The 18,196-nt window shown below is 54.7% G+C and overlaps 1 protein-coding gene across 2 annotated transcripts; it reads right to left on the bottom strand.

Moving 5' to 3' along the window:
* Positions 1-2,412: 2,412 nt before the first annotated feature.
* ABCB9 (ATP binding cassette subfamily B member 9) lies at positions 2,413-15,795 on the bottom strand. Of its 2 annotated transcripts, none has more exons than XM_064726942.1 (12): positions 15,711-15,795; positions 13,601-14,291; positions 13,179-13,293; positions 12,597-12,727; positions 11,342-11,547; positions 10,749-10,946; positions 9,078-9,206; positions 7,778-7,966; positions 7,072-7,245; positions 5,529-5,688; positions 5,301-5,437; positions 2,413-4,213 (listed from the first exon to the last, which is right to left on the bottom strand). In XM_064726942.1, exons 2-12 carry the CDS (start codon positions 14,211-14,213, stop codon positions 3,854-3,856), a joined length of 2,412 nt encoding a protein of 803 aa, XP_064583012.1. In that variant the 5' UTR covers positions 14,214-14,291; positions 15,711-15,795; the 3' UTR covers positions 2,413-3,853. The 2 variants fall into 2 exon arrangements, with proteins under 2 accessions (XP_064583012.1, XP_064583013.1); XM_064726943.1 differs by having other exon boundaries at positions 13,601-14,288; positions 15,711-15,787.
* Between the last annotated feature and the right edge of the window lie 2,401 nt (positions 15,796-18,196).

The following is an 18,196-nucleotide window of genomic DNA, read 5'->3' as shown; positions in this document are numbered from 1 at the left end:
TTCCTTCTGTATAAAGCACGGCCCATACTTCTGTTTAGTTTTCACAACCCAGATTCCTTCACAAATGGAAATGACCTGCATATCCAGCACCCTGGCAGAGAATCAGCCCTTCTGTTTGAGGGATCAGTGCCCCTGCTGTGTGAGAGAGAGCAGGAATTGGGTGTTTGTAAGGTGCTCCTTCCTTTCAGGGAGCTGCAGGTGTCAGAAGAGCGGCAGGTTTATTTACCTGCACTTATTTTCTTTGCCTTAAGCTCACAGTGAAGCTGGAATAGCAGAGGCAGATTATATTTTTCCTCCCCAGACTAAACCACATCTCTGAACCTGAGCTAGAAGCACTTTCTATTTGCTTGTGGCACTTCCAGAGCTGCTGAAGGCCTAGAAAGTGCAGCCACCAGAACACACACAGCTGGTTTTTGAGGCAGAGGTTGGTGAGGCAGGAGACAAGTTGTTGGAATAAACACAGCTGTGTTTTTTCCATCACTGCCTGCTCATTTTCTGGGTCAGTCAGCCACAGACCCTGGCTGTGCAGAGGCACAGGGTAAATCCCTGTCCCTGGGGAAGCTCCGGGACTGTAGGATCCACTCTCAGATTTCACCTTGCATGGGGTTCACTGTTGTTTGAATCAAATAAAGCTGTGGTTGTACCTATTACAGGGAATGGTTAGAGCTTATTAATAGCGAGGCAAACAACCTGCCATGGGATATACAGTCAATTTGCAATCAGTTGTGCTTTCAAATGCTTAATTGCTTACAGTTCTGCCAGGACAGTCTTCAGTGCCCCCAGGTTAAGGTTTCAGATGAACCCCTCTGAGTTCCCTGTGAGGAATTTCCCCTTTGAAGAAAAGGAACTTTTTATCTCCATCACTCTATCAGAGAAGCTCTGAAACTGATTCTGTTCATGTTCCCAGCTCTGGGCAAAGCCACAGCCACACAATTCTACAGTCCAGGGTTTCAGAGGGAACAGTGGCCTTGTTTCCAGGAGAACAGCCTGAAACACAGACTGGCCCCAGGCAGCCAGGCCCGAGGGACTGGGCAGGAAGCAGCTCCTGTTCCAGCACTGGAGCAGTTCCCACTGCTGCTCTGGGTGAAGCACAGCTTTACTGCCAGGCTGAGCCTGCCTAATGGGCACAGCTGACCCTGATTTTCACTTCAAAAAGAAGCTGTAGTTGGAATGATTTAGAAAGGCAGGATTTTCTATGCAGTCCCAGGGTTGGTGCAGGCAAAAAGATCTGCATTAGATTAATTCTGCTGGATCCCTGATGCTGTGTGGAGCTCCCACCCATCTTCCAGGGCATAGAAAACCCTCCCAGCTTTAGCACACAAGCAGTGCCACTTGTCACACATGCCAACAGCACAATAAAAGGGCCTGTTCAAGCCACAAGATGAGAGGCTCAGGGGAAAAGTAGCCTTGAGTTATCTGGATGCAGAAGAGAGAATTCAGCACCTGTGGCAATGAACAAAGTCAGGCCCTGTTATCAGCTTGGACTGGTGCCACCAGCAGAGACAATCTGCTGTTTCCAGAGTGCCATTTCAGTCGAAGCTGTTTGGACCCAGCCTGGGAATACAATGCTGGGATTATCATCACAGCAGCCTTGGGAAACAGGCTTCCCTTCCTGAAATTCAGTGCAGCATTTTTGCAATAAAACTGATCTAATTGCATCCTCCAGTTCCCTTTTTGCAGTCATGCCTGCGAGGGACACACAGGACACAATCAAATTCTCTTTCCTGGCATCTCATGTTACTAATGACCATTGTCCTACCAGTACTTTGCAGGGTGAGTTGGCTTCCCTAGTTCCCAACCAGCCCAGTTTGGGTTTTCCCCCAGTTTTTTAATTAAGCAGAAATCAATTCCACTTCTATGAGCCGGTGGCCACATTCTGCTCCCAGGTACTCATGAAAATGCAGAATTAATCACTTGCCCGTCAGCATTGGGTGGAACCCCAACCTCCTCATACCCACAGAGCAAATTTTCCTCAAGCAGGAACTCCTGGCCATTTACTGAAGGATGATTGAGGAGCTCAGAGCACCACACACAAACTCCCTAAGCGGAGGGAGGGAAAACAAAAAGAGATCTTGTTCTCCTTCTGGGGCACGGATTGTTATCATATCACAAAAGCCAGCAGCTGAAGAGATTCCAGCCAGGAAGCACCACGCTCTGAGAACAGGTTAGACTGCCTGTCCTTCCCTGGGAGATTGACACCCAACGGGATCAGGATGGAAATGAGTTCTCCTGACTGCTGGGCTCACAGCCATTATCAGATGCTGGAGTGTTTTACATACCTCCTTCTCTGTGGGCTCCTCTTGGCGTTCCCCAGAACACGTGCAGGAGCAGCTGCATTCAGCTGTGGTGCCAGATGAACGTTACCTGGAAAACCCAGAAAGCAAAAAACACCCCCAACCAGAGCGGCTCGACTTGAGTGGCAGAGGTAGTATTTTATTTTTTTTTGAGCATCCCTCCCTCAAGGACACTAAATTTAGAGTTTGTAAAACATCACTAAATGAAAACAAAACATTGCCAATAACAAAAATGCAAACCTGCTGGAAAGGAAAATGCAGCAGCATTCAAGTATCAGAAAACATGAGAGCTAAAGTGCTTGAGAGAATTTCCTAACTATGCAGAGTCTGAAGTCAGTGTTCCCTTAGAAATGCTATTTTTAAAACAGCACTTGCCTGGCTGCATAGGATTTTTCATCAATCTATAGCAGGATAACACTACTAAGCCAGAGCCATTACCCCAAAGGGCTAGGAGCAACACATTTCTTTCTGTCCCTCATACTAAAATAAATGATATTCAAAGAAACACATTATAAAGTTCAGGCAGCTGAAGCTGGACTTCAAGGAACGTGACAGAACGGATTTCCCATGCAGTGAAGTCGCTAGCATGGCCTGAAGCTGAACAAAGCTTTGGTGGGATTTATAAAGTGCTGTTTTTTAGTGTTTTTTGCCTGTCTTTAGTAGTGGTTTTTTTCACACCAGCACCGGGGTTGTGAGTTAAAAAAAATTCTGAAGTAACAGACCAATTTTCAGTGGATGCTGGCGCCAGACAGACATTGCACAGTGCACACAAATAACGTTAAAAAACTACAAACAAATCGAACAAAAAAAAACCCCAAGCCCCAAAACCTAACCCAGATATGGTAAAACGTTTCATCCTTAAAAACAAACACCCACCAAGCACCAAGAGCAAACCAGAAAGTAACATCTGCCTCCCGGTCCCCTGGCTTGTCCCAGCAAGGATGGATACTACGTAATACAAGCTCAGCAGCAATGGTTGAGAGCCTGAGCCTGCAGGCACTCAGTGCAAAACTCTCCCGCGTTCAGCTCCATGGGAGTGATCCAGTTTTCACCAAAGCCAAAGGGAACTCCCTACAGGCTTCAGCCAACTTTGGATTAGCCCCATAGACTGACAGAGGGAGCAGGACCTTGCTTTACAGTCAGTTTTTCTATCCAGCCACAAAAGCCACCCCCTGAAATTCCTGGAGGGGTTTTCAACCGTCCCCCCCCCCACGCATGCATTTAACATCCATTACAGTTAATAGCAGTTACACATGCAGATCGATGGGCGAAAAGTCCCAGTCGAGAGGAGTTACTGGAAGTAAGAAAAGAAACCCAGTAGAAATGCTGAGAATTGCTAAGGATTCCCTCGAGTGAATCCCTGCTTTGCTGGCTGGCAGGCGTCCTGCAGGAAGCTCTATGGTGTGTGTTGGGGTGTGCAGGGTGTGTGACGTGGGGCGAGCCAGCGGCGCCGTTCTGCCACCTCCATATCCCAGCTGATCTTTCTGCCACCTCCATATCCCAGCTGTTCCTTCTGCCACCTCCATCCATCCCAGGGAGCGTCCGAGCGCCGGCCGCCCTCACTTGGGCGCAGCAGCGCTGGTGAAATCGTCCTGTGCCATGGCGGCGGCCGGCAGGGAATGGGGATGGGAATGGTCTATCCTGAACTCCTCCTCCAGCCCCCCGGGCGCCTTGGCCGCGTCCCCCCGGGCTGCGGGCTGGCCACTGTCCGTGCCGCCCCCCTCCAGCCCCAGGATCTGTCTCTGCACCAGCTTGGAATAAAGGCCTCCTTCTTCCATCAGCTCCTTGTGCGAGCCCTGCTGCACCACGCGGCCCTTGTCCAGCACAATGATGTTGTGTGCCCTCTCCACAGTGCTCAGCCTGTGAGCTATGACAAGCACCGTGTGGTTCTGCAAGTCGCCGTAAATCGCCTGCTGAATCTGCGGGGAAAAAAGGCGTTAGTGCCCGGCCGCTGGGACAGCAGCAGCTTTGTGGGCTCTGGCCAGCAAGCTCTGCACAGGGGATGGGTTCTGCTCTGCTCCCTGCAGCACTGCCAGCACCAGCATGTCCAGCCCAGCTCCCAGCTGCAGCCCAAAGATCATCTCAGTCCAGCCAGGTGAGCTACGAGCACAGGTCTGGTCCTGCAAGATGGGGACTTGTTACAGCTGGGCCCCAAATTTGGAGGCCACATGGTGCTGGCAGAGACCGCAGGAAGCCAATATCTGGTGAAAGCAGCTGCTGAGTAAAGCAGGATTTTTTCCTCAGTATATCAAGGTAAGGCAAGAGAAGGTTTTTTCCAGTCAAGACACAATAGCACTGACGTCTAAAGGCAGGCAGGTGGCCATCAGGCAAAGGTCACATTGACACCCCTGGGTAGCCAAAACCAGCCCTGGGCTGGCATCAGGTACCACACCCGTGACTGAGGGCCTGTGAGGCAGCAAGCTGCTCCAAGGTCAGACACTTGTGCTGCCCCAGCAGGATTTGTCCTCTGGGATTGGAGGCACATCCTCAAATCCCAACCTTGAACAGCCTTTCCCTTGTGTCATTGCATCAGGGAGGCCAAACTTCCAGACAGATAAACCAGTTCACAGGATGCTCAAGGCTTTTCCTGCAAGTGTGACTTCCTTTGTGCCTTGGCTGGGATTTGAGCTCAGTCACTCCTACTCTCCTTGCTGCAGCACCATTTTATAGGCTCTTCCTCTGTATCCTGTCCTAAAAGGCTGCACAGAGTCTGTATGCCAATTAACACCTTCCACATTGGAAAAAAAAAAATCAGCAAAGATCCCTACCTCATCAGGTTTGTCAGGCATTGGCTGCTGTGAGCATGGAAATATTTCCTTTTCAGAATAAAATGCCTGCTACGGAATTAGCGCTTCACTCAACCCTCTGATGGCACATATCAAGAATAAGTTTGTCCACTGGCTGGAAACTGAGGCTTCAGTCTATCCTCCAAGCCCTCTTTGTGCCAAACACCAGGGCACCCTCCCAGCCCTCTCTGTCCCAAACACAGGGCCCCAGAGCACTCACCGCGTGCTCGCTCTCCGCATCCAGCGCGCTCGTGGCCTCGTCCAGGATGAGGATGGGAGGGGCTCGGATCAGGGCCCTGGCAATGGCCACCCTCTGCTTCTGCCCCCCTGACAGCTGAGCTCCTTTTTCCCCCGCCTCTGTTGGGTCAAGGAGAGAGGAAGGGGTCAGAATGGAATCCCAGAGCTGGCAGGACGTGCAGCTGGCAGCCCCAGCAGCAGCGGGTGGTACCTGTGTGGTAGCCGTCCTGCAGCTCGGTGATGAAGTTGTGGGCGTTGGCCTTCTGGGCAGCCTGGACCACGGACTCGAAGGAGGCTGAGGCCAAGCCATAGGAAATATTGTCTGCAATAGAGCGGGCAAACAGCACGGGCTCCTGGCTCACCAGGGAGATCTGCAGGAGCAAAGGGAGAGCAGGGCTCAGAGCAGATGCACTGCATGGTATCTCTGACCATTGATACTTGTTCCTGCTATAGATATAATATACAGATATAGAAATCTCATTAACCAAGATAGAGAAGTGCTCATGGTGAGCTTCCAGTGGGGATGCCAATGTCAGTGTGCCCAGTTTGCACCTTCTGCTGGAAAGAAACCTGATGCAATGCTGGGATGTTGGCATCTGGGATGGGCTTCCCCCTCCTAAAGCCTGCTGTGGTTTTGCTCCAGGTCTGTTATTGCCATCACTGTTTGCTTTTCCCAGAATGGAAAACCAGTTGCTGGGAGAAGTCAAGCTGGAGAGACCCTCTCCCAGGCCCTTGCTGATTTTCCTTTCAAGGCCAAAAGGGCTCATTCACACTTGGGCCATGTGAATGAGCCCTCTTGCATCTTTTAATCCCAAATGAGCAAGTTAGGGAGGTAACTGCTGCAATTCCTTAATTGCTTAGCAACAGTCTCCCTGTCCTGCCTTACAGCCATGGCTGTTCACTGCCACGTTCAGCTGCTTTATCAAACCCTTGATATTGGAATAAATCAAACCTTTCAAAGTAGTACTCAGAATTGTGCAGGAGAGAGCCAGGGAGACACGGTCATATTTTAATTGATTTCTCCCCATGCCCCTAACACCACACCAGGCTTTCTAAACTGAAAGATTTGCTTGGCCTTTGATTTTCGCTCTGTACGGGCAGGGAATGTAAATTAGTCACAGTGACTTTGGCTTTCCTGCCTGTCTCTGATCAATTGTTTTCAGGTTTTCCTGCTGACTGCTGAGGCCATTTGCTCTGGGGGCAAACAAAGGAGGCAGTTACTTGCGGAGATGAAGGCTGATCTGTGCTGACACACAGATGAGAGCTGAGGGGCCCAGACCCCTCTCCTAGGCAAAGCACCAGCCCTTCTGGTGCTCCAGCTGCTGCCAGGATCCTGAGAGGTTTAACTCCCCATTAGCTGAGAATTACTGTAAGATCTTAAGGCAGAAATTGCTGGAGGAATACAAAACTCTTTTTCCAAACCCAATTTAGATGATAATTAATCCAACAGCCAAAAACATATCTCTACTGTGTTGGCCAAAAAATACCAAACAAAAGATGTTTTTTGTTCTGTTTTTGGAAGGCTTCCCCTTCCCCTTGAAACCACCCTCCATCCCCTTCCTTTCCGCCCCCACAAATTATCCAAATTCATTTCTTGGACCACTTCCAGCCTCCAGCTTTCTGGACATTTGTGCCAGATGAAACCCAAAGCAACGTGCAGCAGTGCCATGCATCCCCTCAGAGCCCTGCAGGTGGCAGGTGGGCCAAGCAGAGCTCAGGCATCCCCAGCAGAATACAGTATCAGTGGCTCGTACCACGGAGTGCAGGTACTTGTGATCGTACATGTTAATGGGACGCCCATCCAGCAGCACCTGCCCGTCCTGCAGCGGGTAGAAGTTCTCCAGGATGTTGACACAGGAGCTCTTCCCACTCCCTGAAGGGCCCACCAGCGCTGTCACTTTGCCAGGGTGCAGGGTGAAGGACACGTCCTGCAACAGGGATGGCAGAGCGTGCTCAGCTCCAGGCTTTTCTCAACGTCCTGGGGCACTACACAAGAGAAGGAGCCAGAATCTGGCCAGAGTGCCCCTCTGCCTTGGTGATGTGCCACATCAGCCATTTCTCCTGGCTCTGAGGAAGCAAAAAGCCTCCAAATTGCTTCAGATTTGCCTGCTGATGTAGCAGGTCCTCTAAAAAGCAAACTGACCTCTTTGCCTCTTCCCCCTGTCTCATGATCCCAGCCCCTCTCCCACGGAAGCAGTCTGAGGCAGCTTGGCACAAAGCCCTGTACCACGCTGACATGTTTAATGCCTGAGCAGGGAACAAGGCTTTTATTAATAAATCTCATTCCTTGTAAGGAAGGCCGGCCCTAAACACCCGCTGCTCCTTTTAATCTGTTTTCCAGCAAGCACTGAGGCTGCCTGTACCCATCTCTGACAGGCAGCTGACCTCCCCACGGCTGGGCTTTGCTCCTGGCAGGAAGGAGCAGCAGCACCTGGTGCTGGCAGTGCCCACGGGGCTCACCTGGAGGACCTGGGTGGCAGAGCGAGTGCGGTAGGAGAAGCTGACATTCCTGAACTCCACCTTGCCCTCCACGTGATCCGGGGCCAGGGAGCCGTCGTGCACCATGGTGGGCTGGCGGTCAATGAACTCAAAAACCTTCTCAGCAGCTCCCACGCCCTGCATGAGGCCGCTGTACACGGAGCCGATGGACTGCAAGGGAAGAGGCAGCGGTGAGACCCTGCCAGGAGATGGGGAATCAGCCAGTGCCACTCCAAAGGGGATGGCTGAGGCACTCCCAAGTCTCCCATCGCCTGATGCTGGCTGCAGGCATCAGACACAGGGAAGGAAAACTCTCCCTCCTCTGTTGGGTATGGAAGGGATACATGGACAGCCCAAGGGAAGGGTGCTTTTCAATATAAAACCCAGAGCTGCAGAACAGTTTGTACTTTAACTGCCCCTCCCACCAGGAGGGGGAAAACCCCCTCAAACCAAACTGAATCCACACCAAAACCACAGCCTGGGAACCCCAGCAGAGGCTGCAGTGATCTGAGCAGATGGTGAGAGCCAGGCAAGCTGCCTCCAGCTCTGCTCTGCCCCTGCACAGAGGCTGAAGCACCACCAAAACCACACTTGGCTGTGAGGAAACCTCGACTGGATCATTCCTGCCTGGATTAGCCAAGTTTTTGCCTCTGCAAGGGGAAGGCAGCCCTGGGTGGGCTCCACCATCCCACCCACAATCCCATCTTGCTAATGTGCTGCCAACGCAGCAGCTTGCAGCCTATTCCAGGGAAAGGGAAAAAAAAAAGTAATATAATTAAGTTTTTAATGAAGCCTGAAATTTAACAGGCAGCTTTGTAATCCCTTCATTCTTCAGGCCAGGAAATGTGCTTGGCAGGCAGCCAGGGCTCTGCCCTTCAGCAGGGCCAGCCTGACCCCTCTGCTCCCAGCTGCCTTTTTGGGGGACAAGCTGCTTCAGGAACATGAGGGTTGTGAGACCACAGCAGGGGAGGAATGGGGAGCAGAGGAGAGAATCTGCTACAGCACCAAAGAAATGAGTGATGGGAAAGTCAGCACTGGATCCATCCCTGGGACCTTCTGGGAGATAGAAGGGGTAGCCCAGAGCATGGGGAGGCCCTGGCACAGGATGCCCAGAGAAGCTTCCACACCCATGGAAGTGTCCAAGGCCGGGTTGGATGAGGCTTGGAGCAGCCTGGGAAGGTGTGGAAGGTGTCCCTGCACAGGCAGGGAGCTGGAATGAGATGGGCTTTAAGGTGCCTTCCAACACAACCCATTCTGGGGTTCCCTGCTAAAACTGACTCACCTCCATGCAGTCCCCCAGGACAAACTCATAAATGATGAAGGATATCAGGTTTCCACTCGTCATTTGCCCAGAGATCACGAGGTGCCCTCCGTAGTAAAGGATGCTGACCTGGACCACCAGCAGGGTCAGCTGAAAGCAAGAAAACACCCCAGAATCAGCAAGGACAAACGGATATTTTGGTGCATTTGTCATTATTCATACAACAGCCCAAACTTCATGTGCTGACATTTATTCTTTGAGCCCTGAGCTGAGGATCCCTGACAGAGCAGCTGACAGCCCTAGGAGCGAGCATGGAAATGAGAAAAACAACTCAAGTACATGGGCTGATTTAAGGAGCTGGGCAGATATCTTTCAACAAAACAAGTCCCGAGGGACAGCAGCCAAGGAGGCAGAATTTATCTGAAATAACAGAGCATCTCATGAACTCTCTTGGACTGAGATCTTCAAGCATAATAATCTATGTTCAAATTACCCAAGGCATGCAGTCACCTCACCACTAAAATAAACTTTCCGCTATACGAGTGTGACACATTTTAATTTAGAACACAAAAATCAAGCCAGGAGTTAATGCAGAATATCCTCCTTGCCTGTACAAGTCCCTGAAGCATAACCCCAGCTGTCACCTCAAGTCTGTGGGGGGTACCACCTACTCCAGAAAGGAGACAGATCAGCTCTGATGTGACAAAAATACCAGCTCCTTTTATTCAGCTGGTTTTGTTCCATGCTGCCCAGGTGCTCCAAAAAGCAGCGATGCCCTGGTGCCCTGTGGGACCAGAAGAGGTTGTAAATTCACACAGACAAAAATACAGGAGGAAAAAATGCCTCCTCTATAGCTCTGCCATGATCTGACCTTAAGCTCCTGCGTTCCCTCCAAGACCCTACCAGGGCTGAGCTGTATCCATTGCCTTCTTTCTACGTGAGCCCTGCAGGAGCAGTTTTTGAGGGCTTTTGCCTTCTCAGATTTGTCAGGATCAGTGTCAACCCAGCTCATGCTCCAGCTTCACCTGGGAGCTCAGAAACCATGCTAATAATGCTCCCATTTTGTTTCCAGACTTGGGAAGCCATGAAGTCCCTCACAGCTGCATGAAGGCACCGTAACTCACAGACCCTTCACCAGCGACTGCCTCCATCCCTGAACGCGCAGAGACAAGGGCAGCCTTGCATGAGGGTTTTGCCCTGGAGAAATCCCAAACCATCTGGTGTTAAACGATGAAAAAGCATTTTGCAGTGCGGGGGGGGAAAAATAATAAAAAAGCCCAAAGGCAGAGCCCAGCAGCCTCCCCCTGCCACCACCCACACACAGAAGATCTCCGTTGCCGAGCAGAAGCTGTTCCCAGCCGGAGCCCTGGCACAGGCAGGCACTGCAGCACCACGCAGCCATGGGCTGCTCCACCACCTTCAGCTCCTGTCAGTTATTGCCCCATCTGAACTGGAAGCACGGAAAACAGGCAGCTCCATGGAACGACACAATGCTGCCTTGGAGGGTATTTTTATCCATGCCTTTTGATGGATAAATGGATAAAAATAACAAATGATTGAGAGCCTGGGGATCACCGGCAGCAGAAAGCAGAGTTCCCTGGGAGCAGAGGAGAACCACGTGTGCTTTGGGATATGGAGAGACCCCCCTGCCCACCCCAGCCCCACACAGGGAGCCCCAGGGCCATCACCTACCCCACTGGACCAGACATAGTAGGTGTAAGCCATGGCCTCCCGCTTGTTGAGCTTGTACACCTGCTGCAGCTTCTGCCAGTACACGTTGGCCTCCGTCTCCTCGTTGGCGAAGCTGCGGACGGTCTTCATGGCCGAGATGGTTTCCTCAGCCGTGTTGTTGGCCTTGGCCAGAGCGCTCTGCACATCCTTGGAGAGCTTCTGCAGGGAGCAGGGGGAGGCAGAGGGAGCTCAGCGGGTGCCAGGCTGCCCATGGCACATCTCCCCACTCACCCCAGGCTCTGGGACCCCACCAGTGACTCCAAAGTGGAAGGAGAGATGGCACAAGGACAGGCAGATCTACACAGGACATTGCACAGCCCAGCCACCTCTTCTATCAGACATGAGATGCTTCCACTCCTGAGCAGGAAGCAAGGTAAGAGCCCAGGCTACACCTGTCTGCCCTCACAGATTTAATGTCACCTTCCTGCCCCCACTGCTGGCAGCAAAACACTCCAGCATCACTCCCACCGGCTCCAAGGCCACCCACAAGCTCCTTGATGGCTTCACAGGGAGACCAGCCCAGCACTGTGGCAATGCCAGCTGCTCCTGCCTACCTGGTAGTACTTCCCATAGACATCAGACACCAGCATGATGATGGGGAAGCCCATGAAGGTGACCAGGGAGAGCTTCCAGGAGAGGCTGAACATGAAGAAGATGACGCCCGTGGCCTTGACCACGTTGCGCAGGAAGATGTTGATGTTCTGGGAGACCAGGTCGCTCACGATGGTCGTGTCCGACGTCAGGCGGGAGATGACGTCCCCTGCAGCAACGAGGGGTCGGGGAAGGGGAGAGCAGGGATGTGTCACCACGGCAGGTCACTGCCCAACCGTGTCCCACATCCCATGCCAGGGGCCAGATGGAGCTGCCCATCCAACCAGCTGGGGGTCTGAGGGGTGGCGTGGGAGGGGAGCAACTCTCCACCGCTGTGGATGCAAAGCAAAACAGAGGAGCTTGGATTGCTGCATGCACGAGGAGCAGGAGGTGGCACCTGCAGGCACGAGCTACATCCCTGGGTCACCAAGGGTGGCTGTAGGACAGCAAAGTGGCAGCTGCTCATGTGGCAGCATCCTGTGCTGGAGGGCAGCCCACAGGCCACACACAGCCCACAGCCTGGAGCTGGCCCGAGGGACCTGGGGACATGGGACAGCTACTGAGGGATGAAGCTCTGGCGGTGCCTTTTGGTGGAGCTGAGTGTTACAGCCAGCAAACACCACTCTGAGCTCCTGAATCCTTGGCTTGTGTTTGAGTCCAGCTGAATTCCCAAGCTTTTGTGCAAGTCCAGGGTTACCCATATCCCACTTGCAGTAACATCTCTGCTGCCCTCAGCTACCAAGGCACTGTGCAGTGACTGCTAAATACAGCAACAGCCTCAAAGCTAAAAATACCACTGGGACAAAATTAAATGTGTGCAAGTTACACCAGAGTGGCACACACGGGCTGGGACTGGGACAGGACTGAACTGGAAGCAGGGAAAGCAACAAGCACACCCAGCAAGCCTCACACATCCGAGGTTTCAGGGACAGGAGCAGAGCTGGAGAGCAGCCCACCAATAGGCACTGATGGGAGGAAGGAAATGGGAGTTCTGGGGGTGGGACTTCTGGGTGCCAGGCTGATGGGTGGCAATGGGACATCCCCACGGTGGGAGGCAACAGAAAGGGAAGAACTTTCTGCCCCTATTTCTAACCACGAGCAGTGGGTGCCGCCTCTGGCTGCCCCCAGTGTGCTGCATGACAGTAGAGCAAGCCACGGGGAAAAAAATCTGGGATGGGATAGAGGGTTAGAGCAAATCCAGGGGAGAGAGGAACCAACCTGTGCGATTCTCATCAAAAAAACTCATCTCCTGAGACACCAGGGACCTGAAGAGGCAGTTCCGAAGGCGGATGTTCAGCCGGGCAAAGATGAGCGTAAAAACGCCGCCCCGGATACCTGCGGCAAATGAGCTAATTGCAGATAAGAAACGTTATAGAGCCATGGACACGAAACCCTCTCAGCCACACCAACACCCCCACGCCTGGCCCAGGGCCTGGGCAGTGCTGACACCACTTATCACCAGCCCACACCTCTCCTGGTGCCACCAGCACAGTGGTGGTTGGTCCTAACCACGGTAGGCACAAGTTTTGGGAAGGAACGCAGCGCTGCTGGAACAGCACTCCCCAGGGATCCCATTCCCTGTGTCCATTCCTGCTGCCATCACCTCCAGCAGACGGACATGAAGGGCCACACAAAGGCCTCATGACTGCCAGCCACGGCCTCTCTGCTCAGAGAATTCACAGCACATCCCTGGGGCCTGGCAGCAAACTGGTGCAGTGGGTGCCTGTGCCCACCATCACCACGAGCTCCTGTGGGAAAACCCCAAACTCCTTGCCAGGGCCAGATCAGCCCCTGCATTACCTTCCTATGGCGAGCAGCGACATGACCAGCACTGCTGTGGAGAAGCGATCCATGCTCTTCTGCACCACGATGCCATCGATGGCCAGCCCTGTGTAATAGGGCAGGAAGGTCTCTCCTGCAGGACAAGCACAGGACATGGGGGTTCAGCCCCACTGCTTCCCAACTTTGACAGCCTGTGGACATCCCCACCCCAGAGATACTCGGCCATCACACAATGGGGACATTGCACTCCCAGTGTATTTTATCCCCAATTGCATTTGCTGTTGCCCCATTGCATTTTTTACCCTCCCCATGCAGCACGTGCCACCCAGCACCCCCAAAAAAGCAATCCTAGGGAGCTTCCATGCCCCATCATCGAGGCTCCTCCATCCCTCCTGGTGGGGATGGGAGCACACCACGGCCTGCCTGGTCCCTTCACTCACCCAGGGCGGCCACCAGGAGGAAGAAGGAGGCAATGCCCAGGAAGAAGGCATCTGGCTTGGTGTAGGACAGCAGTTTATGGATGGTGGGACCTGCTGCCTCCTCCCTCTTGTCCCTCGGGGTGCCCCCATCACAGCTCTCCTCCACCTCGGCGCGGGACTCGGAGCTGGGCCCCAGCGCCTCGCGGGACGAGGTGACGCAGGCCAGCAGCTGCCACAGCCCGAAGGTGGCCGCCAGCGCCACGTAGGTCCAGGCAAAGAGCCCCCAGAACCAGGGGTCCCTGATGGTCTTCCGCACCTCCGAGTAGAGCAGCAGCTTCACCATCATGTAGATGCCCATGAGGAGGCAGACGACGGCGATGAAGGTGCGCGAGGCCCGGAGGCGCCGGGGCCCGTAGGCCGTGTTGGTGGCCACGCCGATGGCGGCGCCCAGCAGCACGCAGCTGCGGTACAGGCAGCCCCCCCAGATGTCCAGCAGCGAGTTGAAGATGTTGAAGTGCCGCAGGTCCTGCAGGACATTCCGGCCGCCCTGGCCGTGCGTGTAGAGCAGCGTGGTGACCACGACATCGGCCCCGCTGAGCGCCAGCGTGCTGGCCACCGCCTTCCAGGCCCGCATCGTCACCGTGGGGCTGGGGTCACTGACGTGGGGAGGGGCAGCCCTAACACAGCAAGGACGGGCTCATGTCGGCCTCTGCTGTGGGGTGAGAGAGGGGGACGAGGTTATTTACCTCAGAGAGGAGGCAGGAAAAGGGAAGGACACGGGAGGACAACTATGCCAGCTCCCCACCAACCCATCCTGACCCCAGACACCATTACCTGCACCTGCCTCCCCTCCCCTGCTGCACGCGGTATTTCATTAAATGAGCGGCACAAAGGAAGACAAACTCTCCTCCCGGATGCCTTCACCCATCCTGAATCCCAAAGCAGAAATCTGCCCATCCCGATGGGAATCTGGCTGTGGTGGCTGCCATCACATCCGTGCAGCCACGTGTCCTGTGCTGCGGAGCCGTGGAGGTGTTAAACTTGGACAGTCATGATCCCAGAGTCCCTGCCCACCTTTCCCAGGACAAAGCTGAAACCAAGCAGCCAAAACCGTAGGAACGCAGACAGGGGAGCAGCTCAGCTCTACAACGGATCCCGCCCATCAAAATAAGACTAAACCATATGTACCGCAGCTTGCCACACCTTACTGTCCCCAGCCCTCCTGGATATTAACTCGGGGTAGCACTGAACCCACTGTGCAGTCAGCGCGCAGTTCAATGACACAACAAAAATCCCGAGAGGAAATTAAAAAGGGATTGGAATTCCAGGGCGGCGTCCCGCGGGACAGGAAGGCGCCGGACGGGCCCTCGCTGCCGCCCGGTCTGCGATGGCGGGGCAGGCTCCGAACGGAGCCGGCAAAGGGCGCAAAGCCCGACCTGCTCCGAGCCGCTCACCTGCGCCGGTGCCGTGCCCTGAGGAGCCACGCGTTGGCAAGAGGGAGGTGCCCGATCCCGAAATTTGTGCTGGCTCAGCAGCTGGTGACGGTGCACAGTGCGGGAGGCACCGCGCTAAGGGAGCCATGTGTCCGCCACACTCCGGCCTGTGCGACCGCAGCGCCCCAAAACCGAACCAAGGGACCAAGGGCAGCCCTGGCACCGGGCAAGCTGCGCCCTTGGGCGAGAGCCGCTCGGGTAAATGGGATAAAAAGCTAAAAAGCGCAGGAAAACAGGGCAGAGGCTGCAATGTGGGGAAGCACGGGGGTTTACGGGGTGGGTGGGGAAGGAGGGATGGACGCAAAGCAGAGCAGCGGTGCCAGGGAGGAGCAGCACACGCTTCCCAGGGTGCTCGCTGCTGCCATCCGCTGCAAAGCTGCGCGGATCCGGCCCACGGAGAAGGAGAAGGAGGAGGAGGAGGCGGCAGCCACGCTCCCCACCACCCGCAGCAGTGTCCCCAGCCCCGAGCTGGAGCCACCCAAGGTCCCCACTCGCATCCCGCCTTCCCCGCGCAGGAGAACGTCCCGAGGCGGGGGAGACACCCAGGAAGGGCCGAGCCCGCCATAGCCCGGCCGGACCCCCACGCACGGCTCCCCCTCCCGAGCAGCTCAGCCCCGGCCCGCCCGGACGGCTCTTACCGGCGGCGGCTCGGGGATCGGCGGGATCAGCGCGCTCCGAGCGGCGGCGGCGCGTCCCGGGAACAAGGTCGGTGCTGGGCGTGGCTCTGTCGTGGCCCCGCCCTCGGCCCCGCCCTCTCCTGCGGCGCGCGCCCGGCCCCGCCCACGGCCGGACCGAGCAGCGGCACCGGGGACCCCCCCGAACCCCGAATTTGGGGGTCCCCGCTGCCCCCGCTCCGGTAAACCCCGCCCCGACGCGGCAAAGGCAGCCCCGGAGTTTCTCCCCTCCCTCAGGAGGTTTTTTATCCTCCCCAAATACACGTTTTTAAATTTTTTAAATTATTTTATTGATTATACCATGTCATTTCTGCAGTAGAGAGGGAAAATACAACACAGGAGTTGGCTCAAAAGCAACCGGGAAAAGAGCTCGAAATAATATTTTGAGTTAATCCTGAAACAGGGGCTCGGTGGGTTTAATTAACCCCTCAAGAGGGACTTGACAAGGGTTTAATTAACCCCTAACACAGAGGAATCCACTTTCAAGAAATCCAGCTTGTAAATTATTTTCCCCTTCACCTCCCACTCCAACTCTTAAGGAATGAAAAGGCTCAGGCTCTTCCCTGGACAGCACCTATGCATCCAGGTGAGCTATACAGGTGACAGAGGGGCAGTGTCATTATCCCAAAATTTCCAGGTGTTTTTGGAGTGCTGGGCTTAAAAACACCCGTGACCCTCACTAGCACAGGCACAGATGTCAGGATTGCTGGAGTTTGCACCATTTCTGGAGAACAGAATGGTGACGTTACAAAAGACAAATTAACTTTGCCTGGATAACCAAAACCAAAAATACCACATTCTGTTGTTGATTTTATTTCTGCTAATAAGTGCTTAAAACAAACCATTAAAAAACAAAAAAATCTCTCACTTCAAGCCCTTCCCACATCCACCAGGAGCACAGTCAGACCTGGAGTGACTATTCCTGGCTCAGGCTCACAGCAGGGACACTTTTAAGCTGCAGGAAACATTGTCCGTGGCTAAGCCAGGTCTGGCTTCTGCTTCTCTTCCACCTGCACCCAGATCACTCCTGGGCTTTGCTCTGCACCCAGTCCCTCCCAAAGGGCAACTCCCAAGCCACAGTCGAGGTGGAGCTTTTTGGCAGGACTGAGCCTCTCCCTGCCAGGACGGTGCCACCTCCCTCGCTCCGAGGGATGATCCAAGGGCAAACCCGCACCAGGAAGGGACTGAACAGACCCCCTTGTCTGAACCTTCCCCTTCCCTTCTCCCAGGACAGAGCAGGCACGTCTGCACCCTGCACTCCCACGCAGCCAGGCCACAAACCCTGGGACAGTCGCTGCTGTCCCCGCGCCGCAGGACCCCGGCACGCCCAGGGTTAACTGGGCTTCTTCCCGCCGGCCACGCTCTGCTCAGGGGGCAGCACCGTCTCGATCTGGAACGACACGAACTGGCCCTTCTTCAGCTTCTTCAGGGAGCTGCCAGGGCTGCCCCCAAACACGTTGTCTTCCACCTTGAAGGCCAGAGAGGGCAGGCCCCGCGTTTTCCTCTTCACGCCCTTGCGCTCGCGCTTGCAGGCCGTGCTCATGTTGGAGATCACCTGCCAGGAGAACGGAGGGGTTGGGCTGCCTGGGGTCCCTCAGCAACCAGCTCAGCCCTGGCACAAGCTCAGTGAATCCCAGAATCTCAGAATCCTTGGGGTTGGAATCCTTAGCTCTGGAGGTCACCCAGGCTAACCCCGTGTCCAGGCAGGGTCACCTGGAGCGGGTGACACAGGAACGTGTCCAGGTGGGTTTGGAATGTCTCCACAGAGGGACAATCCACGGCCTCCCTGGGCAGCTCCAGGGCTCTGCCACCTTAATGGAGAGAAGCTCTTCCTCATGTTGAGGTGGAACTTCTTGTGGTTTAGTTTATGGCCACTCCTCCTCATCCTGTCACTGGGCACCACTGAGAAGAGCCTGGCACAATGATCTGACACCCCTCAGAGATATTCCTGTGGGTTGATGAGAACCCTCTCAGTCTCCTCCAGACTGAGCAGGCCCAGCTCCCACGGTCTCTCCTCGTAAGAGAGGCTGAGAGTGAGTGAGAGCTGGCAGTGTCACAGCTGGATGCACCTGGGGCAAGGGAGGGACCCAGCAGGGACTTCCCAGCCTTGTTCTCACCACCCAAACCAGCAGGAGACCTTGACACGTGAAACTGCAACTCCGCTCAGAGCTGTCAGTCAGCAGAGGGCAGAAGGGGATCTAGGCTGGAGTGCCACAGAGCCCAGGGAAGCTTTCTCACCTCCTGTTAACTGCAGCCCCAATCCCTGCCTGGATGCAGGAGAGATCCCAACAGCAGAGGCTCCCTCAGGACAGGACAGAGCTCTCAGTGCCCTGTGCCAGGATCTGCAGCTCCATTCCACAAAAGGGGAGCTGAGCTGGTGAACCTGAGCTGCCAAAGGGATCAGATCCTACATTTCCTGTTCCCAGGCCCTCCTCCCTCCTGTCCCATAT

This window comes from Zonotrichia leucophrys, chromosome 15 (assembly GCF_028769735.1).
Source record: "Zonotrichia leucophrys gambelii isolate GWCS_2022_RI chromosome 15, RI_Zleu_2.0, whole genome shotgun sequence".
Taxonomy (NCBI): Eukaryota; Metazoa; Chordata; class Aves; order Passeriformes; family Passerellidae; genus Zonotrichia; species Zonotrichia leucophrys.
Note: the sequence above shows the minus strand (reverse complement) of the source record. Positions and strands in the feature narration are given on the sequence as shown.